At 42.4% G+C, this 25,582-nt stretch overlaps 1 protein-coding gene across 4 annotated transcripts in view; it reads right to left on the reverse strand.

Moving 5' to 3' along the window:
- Window positions 1–25,582, reverse strand: part of Uggt (UDP-glucose-glycoprotein glucosyltransferase) — a 190,324-nt gene that overhangs the window by 19,814 nt on the left and 144,928 nt on the right. For 2 of the 4 annotated variants that reach the window (XM_065439706.2, XM_065439714.2), the window contains 10 exons: window positions 25,391–25,576; window positions 21,979–22,168; window positions 20,363–20,414; window positions 16,992–17,098; window positions 11,090–11,175; window positions 10,629–10,713; window positions 9,227–9,312; window positions 7,323–7,382; window positions 4,091–4,192; window positions 1,150–1,234 (listed from right to left, as the gene is read on the reverse strand). In XM_065439706.2, coding sequence (XP_065295778.1) covers window positions 1,150–1,234; window positions 4,091–4,192; window positions 7,323–7,382; window positions 9,227–9,312; window positions 10,629–10,713; window positions 11,090–11,175; window positions 16,992–17,098; window positions 20,363–20,414; window positions 21,979–22,168; window positions 25,391–25,576 — 1,039 coding nt within the window. Of the gene's footprint in view, window positions 1–1,149; window positions 1,235–4,090; window positions 4,193–4,692; window positions 4,711–7,322; window positions 7,383–9,226; window positions 9,313–10,628; window positions 10,714–11,089; window positions 11,176–16,991; window positions 17,099–20,362; window positions 20,415–21,978; window positions 22,169–25,390; window positions 25,577–25,582 lie in introns of all 4 variants that reach the window. The other 2 variants (XM_065439723.2, XM_065439733.2) reach the window with 2 other exon arrangements.

The raw sequence follows: 25,582 nt of genomic DNA on the forward strand, positions 1-25,582 counted from the left end.
AAACCACATTGTGTGCATATGTGTCATGCTGCCATCAGTGCACTTGTAAAGCAAATCGCTTGTGAACGTGCTTGGTCGACATTGCAATACGCTGTTTAAATAGCCAATCTTCACACTTTGGCAATGAATCGACCATGCAGATTCTTCTGTCATGTTTTTGGGTTCCGAACCGACTCAATGCGCTTCCCACTCTCCCTTCCTGTTGGAACCAGCTGTCATCACTTCTTGTCCAGCCATCCCTTCTTGCATGCCGCTCAGCACTCCAGCGCTCCATTTGTTCTCGGCCCTTTCCCTCCGACTACTGTGTCGGTGACTTCTGATACTACATGCTGTGAGATTCAAAAGTGGCTTTGAGCTTGTAGAACAACCGAGCCCATTTTCACTCAGGTGTAACACTGCAAGCACGAATGAAACACACTCAGCGCAGACTGCAAGCTCGCGAATGGGTCTTGCGCCCCACTGGCGCAATAGTCTTTCCACGAAGTGCGTATGCGATGTGCGGTGGCTTAATTAAACCCAAACTTCAATGTAAAGACCCATCGAAGTAGACGTCGGTGCTGTATTCGTTTTGGCCACTCACAACACCATATAATGTCATTCGCGGGAAGTCCCTGGCATACATCAAGACAAACCTGACGGTGCAGACATCTCCAGTTTGAAATCCCATACTGCTCAGTGAAAAGATAGAGTGTGATACAAGTTTCTTGTGGAACATGGATGAAACAAGCATCGTTTCAGGAGGCCTTTCGTGTTTGTGAACCAGGGTGGTGATCTGCTCCAAATATTTTCTTTTTTCCTTTTGAGAGTTACAAAATTGCACCTTGTATTACATTCAAGTCTACGTTATGTGCACGTTTTTACATTATCTTTCAGCATGCTGCAGCACAATGCTTAGCAAGTGAGACATTGCATTAACATGGCTAATGAAGTGCTACAGTGGATCCATAGTGAAAAACTGGAGAGGTTAGTCTATGTAAATGGTAAAGCTTAACATTTACACATATGGAAAAACCGTGGCAAATTGATTTTTTTACAGGATACCTTGTTCCCAATTAAATAAAAGTGCTTCCAGAGAATTACTTTATAGATATGCAACTGTTCGAATCAGTTGCTATAATGACGTTTTAGACATGAAGCATGTAAAGTCACCTTAAATGTAGGGGATAGGTAGTTTTTGAGGAACCAAAACTTGACAGGCGTCTTTGTGTTCTTCAACACACTGAGCATCATAATTCTGGAAAAAAGAAAGAGAGGGAAAGAAAACATTCGAACGTTGGACACATCTATGCGTAACTGAATTCAGCCTTCTTATATCACCTTACTGGTGCAGTCTCTAACCTTGATATAATGAATGCGGGTAGCATAACTAATCATCGGATAAAACAAACTAAAGCTTTTCTCACTGATATTGTCATGTAATTAACACATGCTTATAACAAATATCGAATATAACTAATGTAATGTAGAGTGGAATGCAACTTTGTTATAACAAGCTTAACAAGCAACACACAGAGCTCTAATAATGCAATGCCATTGTGCTATCAGCATAAATTAAAATATGAATTTCGAAGCTACTCCAAAGCATTATTTTGTTTCTAGTTTCACCTGCACTTGAAACAGTGGCTTAATTAAGATTCCAAAACGTACATTTGGGACTACTCCATGCTTAGAATCTGGCTACAGAGAGATTACACACTGCACTTCCTTGTAATTACGTGTAAAATGCATTTGTTGCTGTTTGCATTTAAATTGATGCTGACAGCACCTGACAAGCACACCCTTCATTTAATGCCATTTCAGTGTACTTGAAAAAACATTTGCAATGCAGTAAAATCTTGTTCATTTGAATTTCATGGGACTAGGAAAAATGCCTGAACAAATGGAATGCTCAATTATCGAAGGTATTAAGAGAACAATAAACAAATGCTTACTATACATCAATTTATTTGCTGAATGAATCCACAAATCCCGTTTCGATTTTGCTGAAAAGCAGTATGGACTCTTTCCCACAACTACTGCAGACAAAACCGCGGTTGCTACTGATGTAATCATGGATGACGACTGTGCAGTTCTGAATGAATGTGGCCACATGCACCCCGAGTCAAAATTAGACTACCGTTTGTCGCAACCTCTGCGGACGAAACCATGGTCGCTATTGATGCAGTCATGAATGACGAAAATTCAGTTCTGAAGGTATGTGGTCAACATGGTGTCATGTGCGCGATAGAACGCAAAAATAAAGGCTATAAAGGCACGAAGAGGCACGAAGTGTTCCGGCATTCTTGTACAATTACCACTGATGACTAAGATGATGCGAACTCCGCCGCTTCGTCTCGCTGGACGCTAGCATCACTTTTGGCCTTCTGTGGCGCTCGGCAAGCCCTGAGGGATGTCCAAATTAACAAATGTGTGGCAATCCATCTGAATTAATGGGAGTTTGATGCCATTAAAAAATGTATATGCTTTCCGAGACCGGAAGACAAGTCCGAACTATCTAATTTTCTGAATGAATAATACAGGCCGAAATAATGAGGCCCCCCCCTCACTGTTGTACATACGTAACGTAAGCTTGTTTCCAGAATTGGCCACCAGGCAAAGAAAAGAACCCTTCAATAGCAATCTGTTTGGTTCTGTGAATGGTGATAGCTCGATTCAGTGCAATAAAGGGAAATGGAACTGATTGAGCAAATGACAGTAAGAAGGCTCATCTAAAAGCCCGAGGCACGCCAGCTGTGCCTGCTAAAGCGACATGCATCGATTCGTTCGTGGGCCCCACCTCTGCGCAGTGCATTGTGTTAATTGATCATCGATCTCGCACAGTTGCCTACCAATCTCATAAAAGAGCTACGAAGCCTAACGCCGCACCACAGTTAAAGGGCCCTTGAAACGGTATGGACAAATTTTGTAGACGCGTAACGTACAGCTTAAGTAGAACATTCGCACCGCAATTTAAGTGAAGCGTTACATATTAATGGAGCTACAAGCAATTACAAGTTACCCTCCTCCCTAGCCATGCTTTTCCTCCTCAACTTGTTCGCTGAGCGATCGGGGCTAAGCTCCGCCTTCACTGGTCCTGCGTCACGATGCAACGTCACATCGTCCATTTCAGGTTGTTTTGGAGCCCGCTCTCGCCGGCAAGAAACCTCTTCACTAGCCGTTTGGCGGTCGACCCCAAGCGAGAGCTATCGAAGCAGCTTGTGTTGCAAGCATTCTGTCGTAGCGCCGAACGTGTCTGGTATTCCGGTAATCACACACAACCTGAATATTTTGACGAAACGATGGAGGCATAAACTAAAATTGATGAAGGAACTTTAGCGCAGACGTACGTGAGCTGCCTGATCAGTCTCCACGGTCCAGCCACCCGCTGGCGCAGAGCTTAACCAGCCACAGAAAGAGCTAATATTGCTCGAACCAAGTGTAAAACATTTTGAACATTTACAAAAACAACGTGTTAACGATTACACTCCTGCGGAAAATTTACACCAGCAGCCAAGAAGATTACATTTTGTTACTGCTACTGTGTGTGGCTGAGTTCTATGCCACCAGGTGGCTGCACTGTGCAGACCATTCACATTTGCGCTTCTGTTCATCCCCTGAAACCACAGGGGATGAACAGAAGTGGTTGTAACACAAGCAGATGACACTTGCTGTGTGCCAGAAGTGCTTAAGTGTACTGAAAAATTGTTCTTGCGCATTCTCTTTATGTTACTTTTTTGTTATAAAAACAAATTAACTAACATTCCAACTATTACAAACATCATTTGTTTACCATAAAGTTGGAAAATTTATCGATCACGCGCCCTGATCAGCCACTGGGATAGCTCGCCCCACTGACGTCATATGGGTGATTTCGGTCATATGGGTAGAGGCGGCTTAAAATCCCGCCGAGCAGTGTGCTGCGATCAGCAGCGATGTACATTTTTAAAGCCCTATAATAAATTACACGCTTTACGCGGAACACTTAGATGTGTCAATTAATGATGAGAAGGACCTCTCTAACGACTCAGTACGTTTGTAGAAAATCGTCAAAATTGTTTCAGGGTCCCTTTAATGTAACCACAAGCTAAACACCAGTACACGTGTCACTCACCTCAAGAGTCGCTCATAGAGATGCCCCGAAGCAAGCGAAAATATGTTGATGACATCATCATGCTCTTCCTCGTCTTTCTTCGCTGGCTCGCCCACAATGGAGCTAATGCGCAAGTGAAGGCGAGCAAAGAAAACATAGAGTTAGACCACTGAATGCATGAGAAATCATCTCGTTCACAGGAAAGAAGCCCAGAAGGAACAATAAACATGCAGCAAGCAACCACACTGAGAGCCCCGGGATAAAAAAGAAAGGAGAAAAGCATGCACATAACGATAAAAAGCTTTTTGAGGTTTTTGGGAAAGAGAGCAGCACAGCACACAAGCATCATAACAACAAGGTGGTCCTGACTTTGGGTGAAAAGCCAACAGAGAGCAGCACATCACATGCAGAGACAAAAGCGCTGCAGCCACTAAAAGCTGCATGCTGCCAGTTTCCTTTTTTTCTTTTTTACCCCCAGTGCAATGTAAAAGAAAAAAAGAAAGTTTCTTGCATAGTACAGACGGCAAAGTGGCACCCAACACAGAAAGCAGCAGCATCAGCAGCAGCAGGTTAGTTGCAAGCTGCTTGCTCAGGTTAGATGCCAGGCAAGGAAAGTATCTCACCTATCACCGAAAAGCTCTCTGGAAATGTGAAGGCAAGACAGTTGGGTTTCGGTTAGGTGCAGTAAAACTTTGCATTAGCGTAGGTACTGGCAGAAAGTAGGCATGGTACTGAGCAGCATTTGTAAGCGTACAACCACGTGACAGACAAGAAAGCACTGTCTGCAGGACCAACAGAATGCGTTCCTCAATGAATGCGTGCTGACGGTCAGAGAACGCTCTGAGCTTACACCATAAGCAGATTTTGTGCAGGACCAATAATTTATTTTTTATCAATTGAGCCCACGAGAAAGCTTCCTGAATAATACCTACAGTTGACTTCTGTTAATTTGACCCTGACGGTATGGATGACACTGAATGAATTATGCAGCAGGTCGAATTAAACAACGCGCAGAAAAAAAAAAAAAGGCAGAACACAACGCTGATTCATTTGGCAGTTATTTGCCTGATTATAATGCACCCCAAAATCAAATACACTCCCACTTTCTATGTGTACAAAGTAGAAATCTAACGCACATTCAATTCTTTAGCCAGAAAAATGGGCAAGAGTCTGACTCGCACTGCGCAATAGGCGGCAGGAATTCTGAAGTCAGCTTTGCCGCAAAACTGTAAAGTTAGGCGGTAAAGCATACAAATGATATTTTGGGTTTGTGTCCGATGGTTAAAGAAAAAAAAAATAAGAAGAAGAAGAAGAAAAGAAAGGATCGTTAGAATCCGGTAAATACCATAAAGAAACATTGTAAGCTACCATTATTGCTCAAAAATTTTCCTAGGCAGATCGAAAATAGCTTTTTTTGATGGGAAATTGACATGCGTTTTATGCCTTCAATGTCCCCTAAGTTCCGCATAGACATGCTGCCACTAATGGGGTCGCTACTGGGGTCACTGTAGGGTTCAGGCATGCAAATGCCGACTGGTCAAATTTGAATTATCTGGCGAAGGCCAATTTTAGGTTCAAAATACAGAAAGTTTGGGCCCACAGAAACACATGAGTGCCAGCTGGGACCATGGGTCAGAATCGAATAAATCAAAAAATCAAATTAACCAGAGTTGAATTAACGGAAGCCTACTGTAGTTTACTACAGACAGTAAATAATAAATAACTGACTGAACTAATAACCTAGTGTATGTGCATGAGAAAGGCTGATTAGTACTTCAAGAACTTGTTCGATAGAAGAAGCCCGTTTTTAAGGTGCATGAAGGATTGTAAAACAGTGTTCAAAAGAGAAAAACATTTGTGTGGTTGCTTCTTGTGTGGTCCTTTGTGGATGCCATTTCCTCCATCATTTAATGTGCCCCTAAATTAGTGAATATCAGGGTGGTTTGTCACAAGGATTGTTTACAATGTTCCTTCTTGTCATGATTAAAACACTGACAGACAGGGAGTAAAAGGGCGCAAAGGTGTATGAGAATCAAGCCAACTGCTGAAAGCAGAATGTTGACTTGGGCCTGAAATTTTGCACAAGAACTGCCAAAAATCATTAGAACTATAAGAAAACTTCATGAAAACGGTTTACAACTTCTACACTCCAAGAACAAATAGTGCAGTTCTGTAAAATACGCCTATGAGAGCATTTTAAGCAAACAAATACAATGCATTATCTTCTAGCTTGCATAAAAGATAGATTTCATGTAATTTTTTACAGAAGCTTGATTCACATATTATTGCATATGTCAAGGGGAAGTATATTCCTTTTGTCTACTTTGGATATTATAACTTATGCAGATGGTAGCATTCTAACATGCCTTCATTGAAGTTGTGAGCCTGATGCAGTTTTAACAAATATTTGCTGATGTTGGCAGCTTTTTTTACAAAAATATTAAGCCTAATAAAAATATTTACTCCCAGCAGTCAGTAGGATTTCACTTTCTCCTTTAAGATTAAGAAGCTTCATTAAAACTGGTTCAATGAAAGCCAAGCAAAACAACTTCCCCATTCTGGTGACTTGAGATGGGAACTCCCTGAGATAAAGCTTTTCTTCCTCTTAAATTTGTATATTTGCAACCTCGTGATGGCCACCTCACAGTCCCTTTCATGGTTACTGTGGACCGTAGCCTACAAACAAGGCAATGGTATTATTATCATCATCATCATCCTATCTTTATGTCCACTGCCCAGGATGAAGGCCTCTCCCAGTGATCATTGATTACCCTGTCTTGCGCTAGCTGATACTAACTTGCACCTACAAATTTCCTCATTTCATCACTCACCCCACCTGTTTTGCTGCTGTCCTTGACTGCACTTCCTTTCTCTTGGCGCCCATTCTGTAACTCTAATCATCCACCGATTATCTGCCTTATGCATTACAACTAAGACAATGTGTTAGCTCTCAAATGAGCACACAGCCAAGGCAACACATCTGCTCCCAAACAATTGTGCAAACAAGCAGGGCGTGTCGTGTTGTGTCTAGAGTAATGTCAAGAGGTGGAAAGTGGAGTGTGCTCAACTGTCACCAACAAAGTCAGGACCACCATCTGCAAAGAATAAGCCCAGATAAAAAAAAAAAATCTTCCTAGAGACACAGACAAAAAACAACCCAGGGAGGGACAGCAATGCCCGCGGCTGGCAATGCAGAAGACACTCTCATGAGCACGCTTCTGAGCACAAGAATGAGCAGAGAAATCTGGCTGACCTGTAGACTGCTCTGCCTATCTGCCTCCACTCCGTTAATAAGCCGCCAACTATAGGTATTCTGTTTACGAGAGAGAGAGAAAGGGAAACAAAAAAAAGAGCGCACAGGAAGGAGATGCTTTTGCAACGCTTGGGTGCTGCAACCATGTTACGCAAACTCCAAGCAAGCTGTACAATATGTGTGTATCCAGCAGGCAACAAGCTGCCACCACTCAGAGGCACTAAACACAGTGACAGGCACCAGAAGTCTAGAGTTGTGAGGGGAGAAAAAAAAAGAAAGCTGGTAAAATCCAGTGACTTTCTGATTCTATTGACTCAATTATTGTGAACCAGCAGTTGTGCAATGATCCTGGCTGCAGCTGTCCACTGTACAATCCAATGACGAGTGTCTCCTTTTTCCGTGGTGACATAATACCCTGATAGTGAGAGCCAGCATGAAGCTTTCCTTTAAGACTCATCTGTAATCCACACCCTTTGTACCAAAACTCTTTGCTACCTATAGCGCATCATTCTGCATAACTCAAGGAATCCGGTCAGGCCGGCATGGACACAATCAGCCCATTTTCTAGCTTATCACTATAGAAGACGGGCGCAGTCAAAGGTTGCCCTGGAGTGGTTAGATTGTTCAAAGTCACAAAAGCACTGGTTCGATTCACCACAATAACATGCAATTATGTTTTGTAAGAATTATTTGACATTCTTATAAAAAAAATTTTAAGTTCAGGCCATTCTCTAGCTCAGAACTGCTGTTCACAGAAAAAATAAAATGGAAGGTCCTTTGTGGTACAAGTGTACCTGAAGATCCTAATGTTTCTTTCTAAGGTTTGGGCATCAAGTCGGGCTTAATGCTTATATCATCCTTTAAGCAGGAGGAATTGGTGCCTTAAGAGCTGTAGGACTTGCTGCCGAGCTGCAGCACCATTGTGCCGTGTGTGGTTGGTGTGATAAGCTCGAATGATCATTTAACCAATGATCATTTAAGAGCACCAGCAAGGAAGCAAAGCAACATTAAGCTGTCACTGCATTAGTTATTGGCTTATTAGTTACTGACCTGGTAAGGCATATATGCACACACACACATACAAGTCAGAAGGCACACACAAATCTTGTCCTAGTCATGTTTATAACACTTGAAAAACACTATCAAATTTCCTAGAAAAGCAGAGAGTCTGCTACACTACGCTTGCACACAAAACATTTGGTTGACATTTTCCTGGTCCGTGCAGGATTAGTGGTTTTCACACACAATAAATAAATCCATAAAAATAAAGAAAAGAAGAAATAATAATTAAAAAAAAATAAAGACTTGCAGAAGTGAACAAGTGCAACAAAGCGATTTGGGAAAGCCTACTCTTCAAAGTTGTAAACAAATAGCAAATGGCATGACCAAGTGACACAATAGCAAAGCTGCACATCAATTCTACTTTCCACTTGAACATATAGTACGACATGAACACAGTATGACTAGATCTGTGCACCTTACTTCAGGTACCCAATACCTACAGACGAAACGTGACCTAGCCTATATTCCATATGATGTGCTTTTGCGAGAAATTTTAATGCATTGCAGCCTTTTTCTTTTCGTTCTGACAACATGGACGAAAAACTGTGAATTCAGCAACATGTTCTGGCTCAAGTTATCAGCAACCTGATACTGTGCTCAAGCTTTCTCAAAATGCCCAAATACATGAAAAAAAAAAAATGCCTACTCATCTCTACTGAACAGAAAAAGAAAAGAGAGCCAATTGAGTGCAGTTAACACGATGACTAAAGGTTTCTCAGCAGGCAAACATTGAGGAGGCATTCAGTTGGGATTACACCACACAAAGTATCAACAAACGCAAATTATTCACTACATGGCTGAAACATGTGCCCAACCAAAATGAGTAGAAAAAATACACTCACTGTGACAGTGAACTCCACAGATCATTTTCATCCTCACTTCCATCAGAAAGCAAGTCCTCACTTTGCTTTCCAGGCTTCTTGCCAACCTAGTGGAACAGATAGCTCATGTTAAGTGTCACGCTACATAAAGCATCACATTAAGTGCATTTTACAATGAATTCAAAAATAGAAGCAACCTTCATGCTTCTAAGCTGTGTGTATAACATTTGTTACATATTAGCGAAAAACATGATTTGAAAAACCGATTAGTTGCAACACAACAGTGGCGAGAAGTGAAATATCCTGTTCAGGCTAATGTGAACTAAGTCAACTTCTGTTACTTTGACCCTGATGGTACCGACGAGAGTGACTGAATTTACCGGTAGGTCTAATTAAGCAAGACGCAGAAAAAAAAAGTCAAAATGCACCACCGATTAATTTGGCAGTGTTTTCCCAATGCTAACACACCCCTGAATGAGACGCGTGCCCGCTTTCTATCTGTCTGTAGCAGAAAACTAATGTAGAGATTTCACTAAAGCTTCTAAACACAGAACAAATCAAACCACCACCTGATTTTTTGGAAAGAAAACTGGGCACGGGTCTAATATGTGTTGCACAGTGGCAGACGGTTTTCTTTGCCGCACGGTTTTAAAGTCCGCTTCGCCGTGCAGCCGTGTTATGCAGCAAAGCATACAAACACCACAAACGCGGTTTTTGGACTAATTTCCATGGCAAAAAAAGAAAAAGAAAAGGAATGCATTAGAATCGGGTAAATACCATAATCAGACATCGTGAGCTGCTATAACTGCTTGAAAATATTCCTAGGACAGGCTTAAAATAGGCATTTTCAACAGGAGATGACGTGTTCCCGCGCATTCATTGTCCCCTAAGCTCTGCGAGACATACGCAGCTACTACAGGAGTCGCTATTGGAGTCACCATAATGAATAGGTGCATGCATGCTGACTAGTCAACTACACATTATTGGGTGGAGGGCAATCTTAGGATTGAAATAATGATAGCTTGAGCACATTTATATGCAAGGCCGCTAGTCAAGATCTTCAATCTGGATTGAATTAACCAAAAAATTGAATTATCCGCAGTCTATTTTAGGGAAGTATACTATACTAGCTAATTGACCCTTACGCAATAAGATAATCAGGCAACTCTTAGAGGGAGACACCGGAAACCTCCATGCACTTCTGTTTTTTAAAAAAAGAAAAGCTTGCATGACGTCAATATAAGTGTATGAATTGAAAGGCACTAAGATGACTTGGTTAAGCAGCATGAAGGTAATTCAGAATCACTGGCACAATGTAGCAAAGAACAGAAACTGGGCAATGAATAAGCTTAATCACTACTGCAATGTGCAGTTCGTGATTTCTCTATGTGACGCAAGCACATGATGGTATCATGCCACTTACTTTCACTTTCAGAACATGGCTTCTGAAACTGTTGATTACGACTAGAACGTCACTTGAGTCCTGTGGGGAATCGGTGTTTTCATGACTGCCAGGAAAAAACAAATACAGTTGAGAAGACGCATAAAAACTGAAACTAAATGTCAAAGAAGGCATTTCACTCTGACTGAAGAGTGCAACGGTTTGTTTAACTTGGAATTTTGTTTGTTGTCTAAACATGATCCCAATCACTGCAGAAAGCACAAAGATGGGCTACTGTGGCAGCTCAAAGGGTAAGGAACACATCACAGTTGAGGCTCATAGAAACTTGACTGCAAGCATAGTTTCAGTTTAATCCTGTTGGGACTTCTAGATATAGCTTCACCTATATCTAATTCTGAAACTTCTTCACTGCTAACTGTCCTACGATGCAGAGGAAAAATGAAGTGAGTGCGCAGCGTACCAGCTTTGAACCAAGCACTCACCTTGTGATGTCATAAAGCTCACTGGAGCGCCCTGGTCTCAGGCGCAGAGTCCAAGTACCAGGGTTAGCCTTCAGCTGAAAGTAACCCTAGCAAGCAAAAAGTGGACAGAAAAAAAAAAGGAAAAGGCATGAGTCTTTATTGCTCAGCCTCACAAGAAAGAGATGGGTTCACATGTAAGACTGACACACAAGATATCACGCGGACTCAGAATTTGAAAGAAAGCAACTTAGCAGGTCAGAGTGGAATAGTCCTTGACAAGCTTTACATGAAAAAAAAAATTCAGTGGCAATTTAGCAATAAATACAAGAGAGATGCGTTGGCATTACGTCACACCACTTTGAGGTCCCGGACCCTTGATTTAAACTATGTTCATCACATTGAAAAGTGTTGCTCAGGGGCTCACTAGACATATCTCCTGTCCCTTCGAGGGGTGAACTACAACTGATGCGGGTCCAGAGCAGACCACTGTCAGTTGCATTATATATACAGTAAAACCTCGTTAATTCAGATTTACAGGACTAAAAGAAATGGCCAAATTAACTGAGTGTCAAATTATCGAGGGTATCAAGAAAACAAATAAGTGCTTGCTACACCAATCCGCCTTTATTTACTAAATAATTTTGCCACTCCTGCTTCTATTTCGCACAAAATCAATGCAAAAATGGCAATTCTCGTCATCTCGTGACTGATTAGTGCTAACAGTGGCAAGGGTCTCGCGAATTCCTCACAAGTGTAACCTGTTTGGCTGCAGAGCAAGACCCGTGTCTTCATCCGAGTAGACATGCTTTTCACTACTGCATGCACAACCCTATTATTTTTTCACCAGTGAGCAGGTTGGCAACAGATTGTCCATTCATTGCGATTTAGCTGCGAATGCCAGCATGTGGGCCACGGTAGAATCGGTCCCATCCTCAATCACTTCTGCCATGTTTCAGACATTGCGCTGAATCAAAACGGTACTGCTCGCCGAAACAGCGGTTGCTATCCACACAATCATGCATGGTGACTGCGTAGACTGCACTGAGTTAAGACGAAACTTTTCACCGCAACTGTCACGGACGAAGCTGCTGTCATTATTGACATGCACATGGCGACTATGCAGTTCTGAAGGCATGTGCAGCCAAAGGCAGGTCTTGTGTTGCAGTAAACACATAAACGCAGAAATTGACACTAAGCGTTCGGCATTTCTGTCATTCAGTTTCCATTGGTGACTACGGTGTTGCAGACTCCAGAGCTTCGTTTGAGTTGGCCGTTAGTGCTGCTTTTTGCATTGCCGCACTCCGAGTGTTGTCTGAATTAACTGGTGTGCAGCCAAACACGTCCAAATTAACACGAGTTTGATGCCATTAAATATTGCGCGCATCTGTCTGTCGTTTTATTGCTTCTTGTTTCATCCCGACCAGATGGGCTTCCGCCGAACCCTTGACTTTATTTACAGGTTATATCCAGAAGGACGCTTCGGATGTCACTCAAGATGGCTACCGAATCTTGCAAACATCACAGAGCATCGTTGTTTCCTCTCTCTTCATCTTCATCGCTGACAGCACTTTGTAGCATGACCCCCGGTGGAGAAGGCGCCCTGTCCTGGTGCTTGGTGGGCTTAAGTGGCTTTAGACTTGTGACCTGGACGATGTCAGAGGCAGACTGTGCCATGGTGACACCGAAAGGTTTGATTTCATATGTTATGTTGGTTTCTTTGTGCAAGACACGACATGGGCCAGAACATGGCGAAATCAACTTCTCACAAAGACCAACACGTCATGACAGTGTCCAGAGGAGGACCATGTCACCAGGGTTGAAATGGGCATCGCGGTGGCGGGCGTCATGGTCATGTCGTTGCTCTTCCTGCGAAGCATTGAGACGCCAGCGAACAATTTCACACGCATCTGCAGCTCTATAGATGACATCATGGGCGTATTGTGACGTCGTGTGAAGAGCAGTGGGAAGGTGCGTGTCGAAAGGAAATGCGCGGTCTTGACCGTATAAAAAAAAAAAAGTGGAGAAAAACCTGCAGTATCATGCCAGGACGTGTTGTAGGCAAATGTTACAAAAGGTAGGGCGGCATGCCAGTCCTTATGGTCAGCGGACACATACGTGGCAAGCATGTCTGTGATAGTTCTATTAAGATGCTCTGTCAGCCCGTTGGTCTGGATGTGATACACCATTGTACACTTGTGTTGTGTAACACAGGAGTGCAAAAAAGTACCGTCCTTGGTCGGAAAGCAGTTGTCAAGGAGCGCCGTGGTGAAGTATTACATCTTCGAGCAGGAAGTCAGTCACGTCCGTTGCACAGCTGCTAGAGAGAGCGCACATAACTGCATAACGGTTCGTGCAGCCTGTAGCAACTGCTATCCATTTCTTTACACTGACTGAGAGAGGAGAAGGGCCAAGGAGGTCAAGACTGACCCTGAAGAATAGTTCTGCTGGAATTTCAATGGACTGAAGGCGCCCAGCAGAAAGAACAAATGGTTTCTTGCGGTGTTTACAGGCTTTGAAGGAAGCAATGTAGCGAGAAACAGAACGGTCTATTCTGGAGCAGAAAAAGCGACGTCGAACACGGTCTGATGCATGTGCCTAGGAAGGACAAGAAGCAGTTCAGGTCCATCAGGGTGCATGTTGTAACGATATAAAACACCGTCTTGGAGCATGAATATGCACAGAGAAGCATTAGTTGTTGAGACTGAAATTTACAGCTTATGTATGATGTCTCTCACATAAAGATCACGCTGTTGCTCATCTCCAAGGTTGATAAATGCAGTAAGTGACAGTACACAAGCAGACTCGTCACTGTAAGGAAGTTCTGGTGGATCGACTGGATGACGCGACAAGCAATCAGCGTCCTTATGTAGTCGGCCTGTCTTGTACACAACTCTGTGAGAGTACACCTGGAGTCATAGAGCCCATTGACCAAGACGACCAGCAGGATCTTTTAGGGATGAAAGCCAGCACAAAGCGTGGTGACCGGTCACAACTGTAAACTCCCATCTATACAGGTAGGGGCGAAATTCGCCCACTGCCCAAACAAGGGCGAGGCATTCATGTTCAGTAATCGAGCGGTTGCGTTCCGCTGGGGACAGACGATGGCTAGTGTACGAAATGACATGGTCGCAACCGTGCTGTCGTTGAGCCAAAACAGCGCCGTTACCGTGACCACTGGTGTCTGTGTGCACTTCTGTGTTAGTGGATACGTCAAAATGTCCAAAAAATGGTGGCAACGTGAGTCCCTTGGTCAATTTGGCGATTGTGCTATCCTGTTCATGATCCCAAGCAAACGACACGTCTTTTTTTAGAAGTTCTGTGAGAGGATGTGAAACGTTAGCAAAATTACGTACGAATCTGCATAAGTAAGAGCAGAGGCCCACAAAGCTTCGAACGTCGTTGGCACAGGTCGGCACAGGGAAATCCTTGACTGCGTGAACATTATCGGGATCACGGTGAGCACCAGAAGAATTGACAAGGCATCTGAGAATATTAAGTTGCCGGCAACCGAAGTTGAATTTTGACAAGTTCAGTTGGAGACCTGCTTTGCAGAAAGCAGAAAAGAATTGTCGAGAGACGCTCAAGATGTGTTTCAAAAGTCGTGAAAAAGACAATTACGTTGTCGAGGTAGCACAAGCAGATTGACCACTTAAAGCCATGAAAGAGAGCGTCCGTCATAAGTTCGAATGTAGCTGGGGCATTGCATAACCCAAATGGCATTACTCTGAGCTTATAGAGGCTGTCAGGTGTAATAAAGACGGTCTTTTTATGGTTTATGTCGTCAACAACCATCTGCCAGTACTCCGAGTGCAGGTCTATCGAAGAAAAATATTTTGCACCGCGGAAGCAGGCAAGGGCGTCATCTATCGGTAGCCATCTTGAGTGACATACGAAGCGATACATACATATGACTCTACCAAAAAGACCGGCCTTTTTTTCTACTTTGCTACACCTAATGCACATGCATTAAAATAGTGACTTTTCTGCGCATCTGATATAAAAGCACTTCTTATTGACCAGGATGAGTTAATTTTCCACCAACAAGCAGATGCCAATAGACCTGTAGCACACTCGTGGCTAGAGACCTGCATGGTAATAAATCATCACAATACTTTCAAGCCCATTGCAACTGTCTTCTTTGTATGACAAATATTGCATATTGACACGTGTACTTATATTTATCGGGCGACCACGTTTCGCCGCCTACCAAATGTTATCGCACAGCGCGGGACGCGCTTGCATGTGTCCGAAGTTTCTGGAAAGTTATCGATGCTTCTATCCGCAGTCTGTTGTCGCCGAACCTTGTGTTATCTGATTTATTCACCTGACGCGAATGATGTAGAACTTTGTGGGAGGCACGTGGGTCCCAACGATTGGTCTGGAACATTCGACGACTCTGTATAAAAGCCGACGCGCTTGACCCGCTGATCAGATTTTCGACGATCGCCGAGTGTGTTCGCCGCTATCATTGTGCTATAAGTGTAGCCTGTTTTGTGGGCACAGGTTCGCCCAATAAAAGTTAGTTTTGTCGTTCACAGTATTGCTACTGTGTTATTCAACGTCACCACCACGTGACTATATTTTCTCAAGTGCAGCCAGCTATGATAACCTATGGCTGTTTGCACCAAGTTGTACTTACAGCAAGTTGCAGATGCATTTACGAAGTTGCTGTGAAGTCAACAAGGTTATTTTGTTTTATTCATTTATTACATAGTTGTGCAAAACAAAAATTGATTTATTAATTTTTTTTATTTATACATATTGCAGACCACATAACGTGGTCCAAGCAGGACGGGCATTTTTTTATCCAAATCACATTGAGTATAAGGGTGCACATACATTGTGTTTTACATCCAGAGACAAATAAATAGCAAAAATGAACACAATGGGCAAATGTACACAATGCTACACGATGGCAAGACGATCGCACTCTGATATAGAATTCCACTGAGACACTGTGTGCGGGAAAAAGTAAAAATTTATAAGCATCTGTTTTTGCGAAATATGGCGTTAAAGAACTTGGTTGTTGATGTCGTGTATGTCTTGTTGATAGGGAAGATATATACAATGAAGAGTCAATAGCGAATTTCTAGTTGAGGAGAGAATTCAGGAAGTCCAAGCGAAATTGCCTTCTTCTGTACTGAAGTGGGGGTATGTTATTGGCTGTCATTAGTTACGACGGATAGTCCACACGACGAAATTTAGAAAAGATAAATCGAACAGCCTTTCTTTGAATTCTTTCAAGTTTATCAACATTACGTTTTGTGTAAGGGTCCCATACTATGCTTGCATATTCTAGCTTTGGTCTGATGTATGATTGATAGCATAGAAGTTTTACATTTGGTGGTGAATTACGAAGCTTGTGTCTTAAGAAACACAACTTTCTGAAAGCAGAACAAATGTTATCAACATGTGAATTCCAGGACAGGTTAGCAGTGAACGTTACACCTAAATATTTGTAGCTATCGACATAATTAACTGTAGATGAACCTAAGGAGTAAGCATACTGAAAAGGGGAATGTTTTTTAGTTACAGAAATGGAAACCGTTTTTTGTGCATTTACGACCATGCCCCACTGGTACAACACAACATATAATAACAAGAAACGAAATTGTGGAAGTTTAAATGCAAGTTATTTTAACCAGGGTCCTGGTCCATGGCTGGACCTGTTTGCCTACCATGGTCTGGATTACGAAGGCTTCCGCCTTAGACACATTGCACAGTAGTCAGACAAGAAGGAGCATTCAAAGTATAGCTCCTATAGCTAGGTGAAATTTTGTTCACTTTGGCGTCTGCCATCTCACATCAGCTACTTCTTAACTGTTCTGTACATGGCTCTATGTAAGCCACTAACAACTAGACTAAGCCAGCACTTTTTTTGTTTAAAACAACTATGGGTTGGCCAAGGGCGACAGCAGCTCACCAGGTTTGCCATCACAATGGTGTCCACCACAGCAGGGTTGCTTTGGGTGCCCAGGATAAACTGCAGGCCCCTCGGCGGGTTGCCACTCGACTGTTCAAAGCAGTGCCCTGTTGCAGCCACAGTGCACGCGAGAAGAGCATCATAAGAAGCGATCTTCACAGGGATGCAAAAGCATGCTTCTCCGGTGTACTATTTTTGGTATCATAATTGCAAAGCCCAAATAAGTGTGAACCTTAACTGGAACAAACAAACCAGAGGGGTTGCTGATCTAAATTCCTCAGGCAATTTAACCAGAGTACAGATTATTCAGGGACTCTTTATACGTCTGCACAAAAAGCTAAGTGCTGTGCTTGGTATAACCACAGTTAAAAAAAGTGTTATAGTACATTTCTATTTTTGAGAATGACATTTCATGTACCATCTCATTTAATAAAATACGCTTGGCAGTCATGTACCTTTAGAGGGAACTACCAACTGTTGCCTACAACTTCCTTCAAGTATCTTGGTGGTCTGCCAAGACCACAGTCAAGAGAAACACTGCTCTAAAAAGAGCTGTTATAACTTTGTTTTTGTGGCCAGATATCAGTTCAGGCAACAACAAAACACATCATTTTGCACATATATGGCCAAAGGAATTAATGCGAAGGGAGGCTTTCGACGACTGATAAAAGAAAGAAACTGCAATGATCATAATGCCAATAAGTTATCTACAATGCAGCCATAGCTTCAGAAAAATTGGAATGAAAAACATAAGAAATCCATTGAGGTGTGTAGTACCAGGGTAACAGATTGCACAATGTGCTGTGAAATCTCCCTCCATGAGGACCATTTGGCGTTTCTCTGGGTTCAGACAATTAAGTCCTTGAAATGAATATAGTCACAACTTGAAATATCAAGTATTTTTCAAATACTTTTTGAATATGTTATTTCTTTGACTGTCCATGATCAAACATGAAATTGAAGTATAAATGCCATAATTGTATTCCCATCCACATTAGATAACATACTAGAGCATGCTGCATTGTTCAGTTAGCCAGGCTTTTCCGGCTTAACAAAATCACTCACAATTAAATGTTGTTGTGCAAAGTAATTGGCAATGGGTATTGTTTGGTACTAGTATTTATAAAGCAGCAGATCAATCCTCTCATCAGATTAAATCATATCATGCTTAATTGCAGCATACTGTTAAAATAGTGGCACCATCTGCTGCGACGATTCAAACTAGAGAAAACATGCTTTTCTTTTTCACTCAGCCGTCACCATAGATAAGGTTATTTTTATATAATGATAATGCATGACAGCAAACTCTCCTAAGAGCCCTGAGTTTGCGAATAATCTGCTTAATTCTTCCTAATGCTCCCCTTGTGCTTTTAGTAAAGCATCTTTTATAACGTTCAATGTAATGACAGAAATTTTCTGTTGTTTCATATTATTGGTGAGAAGGCTGTACATTATTTGCAAACTATTAGAAAATATTCAATATACACAACAAACTATTTTCTGGATGCCCTATTTTCCGGACATGTCCGATAATCCAGACGCCTTCACGGCACCACCTTGTACCCCATAGAGTCAATGGAGATCATCTGAAATTTCGGACAGAAAAAACATTCCCCTTCCGATATTCCAGACTTTTTGCCATGACCGCAGGTCCGGAACGGCATTGATTAAGGTGACCACCGCCGCCATTTTGATTATCTCGCCGCTTCAAACCGGAGCCCTCACACGCAGATCCTGATGCTGGCAGCCATAACCACCACCGAGGCAACGCCAAGCCTGCTACTTCGACCAAGTAGCTACTTCGCTACCAAAATTCTTGCTGTTCAGTGCCGTGTTTTTCGTTGGAGCAATTCGCCACTTATAGAAATGGTGCCATCCCCCTTTTTAATCCTCGTCAATGGCTTCGAAGCTCCGAAAGCATGATGCGTTGCATAATGCCGGTTCCTGAAGGGCAACTTCACCTCAATACAGAAGTGGTACACGGTGAAGCATACACAAAGCATTGCGGTTAAGTATACCAAGAGAGGGAAGGGGCAATTGTCACGAGCCACGGTATGTATTCCTTGATTATACATGCGTGCACTCACCATCTGCTATCACAGTACAAGCACCAATACACCTAATAAGTGTACTAGCTGGCCTTCAGGGCCATTTCGGACGTGCCTGTGGCGATTTGAACCTTTGGGAGCAGTAAAAGGCACGCATTCAAATTTTTCGGACTGCCCACATTTTTTTATCTTTTCGCGGCGCCTAGGGAGTGCAAAAAATTGGATGTTGACTCTATTTGATCCTACATAGTGCTATTTGCACACCCTTAAAAAAAGCCTTCAGTACTACTTGGAGGATGATCCTAAATATTATAAGAGCCAAAGCTGACAAGCAGGATTTGTTACAACAATGTTTCATTGAACACAGAAACACCTTTGTTATACATTTAGTTGATATTTCAATAAGTGTGTACACTGATATTGGCGAGAAAAAAAAAAAGGAAATTGCGATCGAGTCTATGTAGCAAAGTCCAAGCTAACGTGATGCACCTGACTGGCCAGCAAAGTGTTTCCTGTAAACTTTGATGACCTGTTGGCTGCGTGCCGTGCTGATTCTTGACATGTGGGATGTAAAAAATGCTAAATTACAAAGGTGCTTTGCAGCACTGCTGATATGCAACCATGTGTAAGTGTGATCACACAGGATCAGTACACAGCATGCTGGTTGAGGACACGCAAAGTTAATGGCCAAAATGCACATGTAAGGCCCAGAATGGGCCATTTAAGGTTGCTCTTGCTGACTGTTTGAGGTCTTCGCTGCTGGAATACATACGTTAAGCTGCCAAGTGAACAAATGTTTGCTTCACTATAATTGCCATTACCAGCAATCTAACAATTTCTGCTTCGTTATGGCAGTAGAATTCTCACTAAATAAAGCATGGCCAACCAAATTTCAAGTTTACTGTGTTATGTCTGATATACCATGATATACATATTTCGTATATTGAGGTTCGACTGTAAACACACTTACACATGTCATATATATATATACGCTCTCTCTCTCTCTCTCTCTCTCTCTCTCTCTCTCTCTCTCTCTCTCTCTCTCTCTCTCTCTCTCTCTCTCTCTATATATATATATATATATATATATATATATATATATATATATATATATATATATATATATATATATATAGAGAGAGAGAGAGAGAGAGAGAGAGAGAGAGAGAGAGAGAGAGAGAGCTTGTAGTACGATGCCTGAAGGTACAAAGTGAACAAGCCTAAGAGTCTTCAGCAATCGGGATGTAAGCAAAAGGCTTCATTATGGCATCACACATAATCCAAGCAGTATGCTGGGCACATTTAAATCTCAACTGTACGCACCTTCCAAAAGCAGATGTTCCAGTTCAAACTCGGCGTGCACTCTGCTCTCCACCTGCATGAGAGACACAAGCAGCAATTTGAAATACTGATATTTTAAAAATAACTAATGCTGCAATACGGCAACACTATGTATAAGGTACCTAGTCTTTCTCATTGGATGATTTTTGTGTTCATTCCCACTGTCCACTTCGGTGCCTATGTATGTTTTCGATGTTCTTTCCTGTAACCTTTTTACTGCCGCCTTGTAGAGGGGGCTGCGGGCCCCTGTCAAGCTGCCGTTTGTTTGTGCAGCTTTTACCTGCAGCCTCCTCCATCTTGCTTGATGGGAAATAAACATTGTTATTATTATTATTATTATTAATTTGAAAACAGCTGTAGCATTATATGAGGATACAGTGGAACCTCATAAAAGCAAACACAAATTGAATGCACGCAAACAGGCACACACAAGCTATGCTATGGAGTAACAACAACAACAACAACAACAACAAATCTCAGGAATACTGAGCCTTTCAATGACAAATATCCCCAACCAAAAATTAATAAAGAATACATAAATATAGAGGGAAATGTTCATTTTGTAATCAAGGACGTGAAGCCTGCCATATTTGTTGCTAATGCATCAGCCTCACACAGGAGGATGTTGATTCTAAGATGTTCACTCATGGACCAAACTCTGTTATGAGACATTATTGTTCTGGCTTTTCAATGAACTACGGCACCACACTCAGAGCCTGAAGAGTGTGGTATCTTGACAGCAACAAAGTAGCGCCTTTTTCACGAATTCTATTGCATCTAGTTCGACACCTTGAAGTATTATGTGCCCAGCCATGACCCTCTGCACCCTGAATTCAATTAATATTACATTATGCCACTGAGTATCCAGAAGCCACTCAAGGGCTATGAGAGGCACCACAGTTGGGCCCTTTGGACTAGTTTAGACTGCCTGGGGTTCTTTAACATGCACCCCAAGCAAGGCACGCTAGCATTTTTGCATTCTGTCCACAATGGAATACGGCCACCACGGCAGACTGTTGCAGCCACTGAGCCACCCCAGCAGGTCCTTCTCATCCTTACTGATGCCACAAACTGATAAAATGGCTATATTGGTATATTGAGATTCGACTGTAAACACACATACACATTGCATTCCGATGAAGACGGAATGCAAAAAAATGCTCGCATACTGTGTTTGGGTGAATGTTAAAGCACTCCACTACAGTGTCCCTCATAACCCACCTACACACTGTGAAGCTTCTGAATGTAATTCCATTCATAAATATAATTCTCCATAATTTTTTTAATGAATTGTCATTTGCCCACAACAAAGAAGTTTAAGCTTTTGTGATGTCGGAATTCACTGACAGGCCACATGAAAGTAACCCAGATGTGCCGACTGTGTGAATGCTGAGCTAGGCTTCCACACGGACTTGCACCCTTTTTGTACCCTTTTGCTATAAAGACTGGCAGGCAACAGAAAGGGCCGTTAACTAATAGCAGCTATCGTCCATCAAGCCAAAACAATATTTTTACTCTGGTGCAGTTTCTCTAACGCAATACCTTGCAGAAGTGAACAGCCTTTGCAGACACACTACATGTGCTGCCGTCGTACACACCTGCTCCATGTGGATGTTGTCAAGGTCGTAGGGAGATCGCACTGCCTCCACTAGCCAGTTCTCGGGGGTCGCCATACCCAGGGTAAGCAGGGGAGACTGCGGCATGTTCACAAACTTGGCGTACGGCCCTGGACCCAGCTGGCCGTCTAGTCCAAACTGGGGCTCCGGTTCCAGCACAAAACGGTAGTAGCTGCATCGGTTTGTTGTACAGACACAGTGCATAAATTAACCGAACAAATGTTTACGCAAGTGACACAGCTTGCATAGCATTCCCTTCACCTCACGCCTCTGACAGGGCCCTGTGAGTGTCACCTAACAAGACAAAACAACTGCAACTAAAAACCGGAACAGTTAATGCAGTAGCCTGCATGTGAACCTACATATGAACTCTGAAGCAAATCTGATTGTTGGCAGGTAAATGAAAACATGTAAAATGACGCACTTTAGCACACTGAAAACCATGATTCTGTAAGGCACGCCTCAGCCATGCCTGAGTTAATGCCTAAGTTATGCCCGAGTTAGTGAGCGGTTAACTACTAGTCTGTACTTGCAGCCAGTAAAATTGTGCCCTTACAATTACTGTATTTTCCCAACTAGAAGTCATGTTTGCTTCTTGCCAAAATTTTCGTAGGCATGTCTTGTACAACGGTGTGACTTGTATATGTATAAAACCACACATGCTGGCATGACCAATATGAGTTCTTTTTTTCCTGAACATGCCATGCTGCAGAGGCAATGTCGGCAATTGTACAGGTTATTCAGAGGCTGACAATGGTGACCTAGCTATGCTTCCGGCTGAAATAGCTGAACTTTTTTACTGTGTCAGAGGACGAGGCCTTCCATGGCTTCGAGTGAAGTGCAATAAATGTTGGTTTTCTGTGCCTAAGGTGAGTGTTGGTTGAAGATTTCTCTCCACTAGAATTAACAGGTCATAAAAATTTGTTTATGGAAATTTAGTGCCCTGATATTGATAAGTACAGCATTTTGCAATGAGTGTATAAGTGTGCATACCATAATTTCCGGTTTACAACTTGCATCCTTGAACAAGTTGAACCCCCCAAAAATAGCCCTTTTACAGAAAAGTTGATATATAAGTGGCACCTTTGTATAATGAGAAGGGAAACCAAGGGGACGATTTTCTTATCACAAGAAGCCAACAAAGAAAGACACCAAGGACAGCATAGGAGAAATTACATGTACTTATCAAGTGAATGAAAGAAATAAGAAATGAATGGAAATGAAAGTGGATGAAAAAAACAACTGGCCACAGGTGGGTTCATGCCTCACCTGCGGCCAGTTGCTTTTTTTCAACCATTTTCATTTCCATTAACCCTCTCAGGGTCAATGACGTAAATATACGGCACCCCGAACAAGTCCAAAAATGGTTGATGCCGTATATTTACGGCACTGTCTGTACGTTCAAAAAACGCGCCAATTTCCTAACTTTTTCTTTTCTGTCACATGCTGCCACTATGTGGGAACACAGAGAATTTTTTTCTTGCGCCTCCCTCTCTTGATTTTCGTAGCATGGTTTGTTTTAGAGCTAGTTTGCTCCCGCGCATCTATATACTACTGCTCGCGTATTGGTGTGCACACGGGTGGGCGGCAGTTTGGGTTTTGTTCGGCGGGTGGTTTCGCCTTCTTGGGCTTGCAAAACTGATGGCTATCTCGTTACTAATCGCTCAAAGGGTGACCACTTGTTTCTCGCTCGTTTAGTGCGCTCACAGGGGTGCGCTAGGAAAGATGCTGCCGTGCATGCGTTTCCGTTGCTTTTTCTTTTTTTTGACCCTGGCGAAAACTAATTGCCTCTGGTTGGCAATAAGATGAAGATTAGCAGAAGTTTGTCACACGTTTTGGTTTTCTGACGGGCACACAACCACACAGTTTTCTTGAGAGTGCGCACCTACGCAGTTCAATTACACTATGGATGTACATAATAGTGTAAGAGTAGGAACATTTGAGTCTTGTGAAATATTCTCATGTGCGCATTTTAAAACCCTTGAACTATGCATATAATAATGCATCAAAATTTTAATTCTTATAAGTTTATTTCCTTTTTTCTTGTTGTTATTCATGAACAAAGAGTACATATATACCAATGCAAAATATTTTTTTCTCACTTTACGGTCACCCTAGAAAAATTATGGTAACTTTTTTTTTGAAATATGTCCCTAAGAAGAATTGGAATCAGCAATAACAAAAATCGACCCTGGGCAGTCGCATATGGCAAAAAAAATGGACCCTCAAAGCGTTAAAGACCAACTGAAACGATTCAGGAGATAATTCAGAAGCATCGTTTCAGATTATTTAGACAATTTTACAATAGGCTCTGTAGAAAATCTTACGCTTGAAATACAAGTGGGCGCTTCATAAAATGTTCGCAAAAATAGATGTTTCTCATATTGAAACTGAAAAAGATGCTGCCATTACCAGTTGCCAGAAGTGACGTAATATGCAGACTGTAAAGAACCAGTGCCCAGGTCGTCTGCTTCCCTTGCTTGCGTACCGTTTCCATTTATCAACAAACAGGGCCCGCATGTCTGCTAGCCACAGAGTTAGTATACTTTGCTATCTGCTTTGTGCACTGTGCCAACGCCAGCGCGCCGGCGATGTTCTTTTAATGCAAACTATTCTCCGAGTCCAGTGGCTTTTCTCTGTCTGGTTGTCTACATTCAACTGCACAGCCTCAATGCGTTCTGCCTCCACACGCAGAAGAGATCATTGGGGTGGTCAAGCTGAAGGCACAGATATAGTCTGGCTTAACGTGGACGTGATCCACATGTCGCGTAGTTATGCTACATCGGCGAAAATTGGACGCTCGACAGTCTAGTGTAGCTGGTGCAGGAATAGAACATTTCCTGTCGCATGCCGGAGCCACTAGAACAGGGCGCATCGAGCACTAGCTTGGCTGGCGAGCTATACAGACAGTTCGGGTTCACTGAGAGGAGTATGTTACATTCGTGCCTTTGACAAACAAAGAAGCACTGGACCACTGCACACGTGTGCACTTCCTCATAGTGTGAATATTCGCGATTCTGGCGGCTTACGCTACAAGCGGTTTATGCTGTATAAGTCTTACCATAGTATAAGATGCACCAGCAAAATGTATTAAAAGAATAGTCATATTCACCAGAGAATATGGTAATCACACTTCACCGTGCCGACCAAGTTAAAAGAGGTACTTCTTATGTACTAATACTTTCTTAGAAACTAGAAAAAAATGGGGGGTGCCACTTGTACAAACATGTGACTTATAGTCAGGAAAGTATGGCACAACTGTTAATACTATAATGAGCTATTGGTTCCAGATGATTACTGCAAGTATAAGATGCAGTTGAGCAATGCATCAAATGCTTCAAAAACTGCATTTTAAGTTTTAGTAGCCTTTCCAGCATGTAAGTGGAATTCTTACCTCTTCAGGGGCATGTCTGAGTGCTTGTCGATGCAGTTGAAGAAAACCTTTACATTGGCATTGATCACATTCTGGAGCACCAGTAGTATATGCGAGATCTTCTGAGCCCCTCGTGAGACAGGGTCCACGATCACAATCACCTCGTGTGCTGGCTCATCTGGCTGAGAGCATGGAATCTTCAGCACGCTGCAA

This window comes from Dermacentor albipictus, chromosome 1, assembly GCF_038994185.2.
Source record: "Dermacentor albipictus isolate Rhodes 1998 colony chromosome 1, USDA_Dalb.pri_finalv2, whole genome shotgun sequence".
NCBI classification, from domain to species: domain Eukaryota; kingdom Metazoa; phylum Arthropoda; class Arachnida; order Ixodida; family Ixodidae; genus Dermacentor; species Dermacentor albipictus.